At 41.1% G+C, this 1,396-nt stretch overlaps 1 protein-coding gene across 1 annotated transcript; it reads right to left on the reverse strand.

Moving 5' to 3' along the window:
* Positions 1 to 7: 7 nt before the first annotated feature.
* Positions 8 to 1,396, reverse strand: LOC139880965 (uncharacterized; the record flags this gene model as incomplete). The annotated part of the gene is made up of 3 exons (XM_071865517.1): positions 1,028 to 1,396; positions 373 to 537; positions 8 to 260 (listed from the first exon to the last, which is right to left on the reverse strand). Coding segments are annotated over exons 1-3 (787 nt in total), but the record flags the coding sequence as incomplete, so codon positions are not given.

The following is a 1,396-nucleotide window of genomic DNA, read 5'->3' on the forward strand; positions in this document are numbered from 1 at the left end:
TAGTCACCGTCATCGCTCCTAGCAGAGCATCGACCCTCGCTGCCATCTTCTTCACGGCAAGGTTTCTTTGTTCGCCGAGTAGACACATATTCAGTGAAAATCTTCACTTTCCGCAAACCAGCTTTGATTGCAGAAAGCTCATCCTTCTCATTTGAGACATTTTCTGCTGCTTGAGGAGGGGATGATTCAGGCACTAGTGTTCTTGGCACTGTCTCGGTGCTTTCCTGTGCAGTTCTCAACTCCAACAAGCTGAGTGACATCTGCTCAATCAAATAAAGATTCAAGTATAAACGAGTGAATATCAAGTAATGATTTTACACAATGCAAAGTAAAAAAAAAAAAAGTGATGAAATCGACGGATAAGACACTTACACAGAGAGAGGGAAGCAAATCAGCTGCAACAGAAGTACCTGCAGAGAGTGTGAGAGGGATACTTAACTCAAATCCTTCTTGCTCAGTTGCAGAAGCAAATTCTGCAAGATTCAGTGATGCAGTTCCAATGACCAGAGCCTGTTTCTTCATCCCTTGGTTGAATCCCTAGATTAAAGAAACAAGTCCAATGAACATTCCATCATATAGTATTCACTTCAGAAATCTCAACAGAAAGATGAATGCAATGTTCTCAATAACAATTACTACATTCCAATTGCTTTGTAAGGGTTCAAAATATGAACAGGTCGCCGAGAACTTGAAATTAAAATATTCAAAGCAGCATATCATTCAGGCAATGCAGTCGAAATGGAAAGGAATAATGCTCAAGGATCAGGAACATAACAGATAATTAATTTCTGCGGAAAGATTTAAAGACATGAACTTAGTGCTCAAATGAAAACATTTCAGACATTCAAACACAGTGCATCATCGGAACTCAAATGGTCAACCATCACGATTAGCAACCGAAAGCTCCAACAAACAAACATATTTGCATGATCAATACTTTACTCAATCAATTTATAGTGATAATCAACAAAAAACCCTCATCAGAAATAATAAAATTAATAAAAGGAAAGGAAGAATAGGGTGTTACATTGAATATAGAGAAACTGATCTCCCAAGGATGAAATACATTCTCTTTATAAGAAGAGAGCGTACAAACACTGCGAAACTCCTCATCCTCAAGGAATACGACACCGTTTTTGTGTTCATCATCAACAACAACCTCCACTTCCTTAGTGAAGTTCCTCTTCACGGTGGCCCTCCTAAGAGAGCTAAGGGCCAGCTTTTGACCTTTCCAGCGAATCTCAACCGCCAATTTATCAGCAGCGCCACCTGATTGCGACGCTGCACCCTCACGCACTAGATCCAACCCTTCGAGCCTCTTCAAAATCAGCTTCACCTCGTACTTCCTCGCCGCCAACGGCGGCCATGGCCGCCACCTCATCATCTTTACCACCAT

The sequence above is a fragment of the Rutidosis leptorrhynchoides genome, unplaced genomic scaffold (genome assembly GCF_046630445.1).
Source record: "Rutidosis leptorrhynchoides isolate AG116_Rl617_1_P2 unplaced genomic scaffold, CSIRO_AGI_Rlap_v1 contig10, whole genome shotgun sequence".
In the NCBI taxonomy this organism is placed as follows: domain Eukaryota; kingdom Viridiplantae; phylum Streptophyta; class Magnoliopsida; order Asterales; family Asteraceae; genus Rutidosis; species Rutidosis leptorrhynchoides.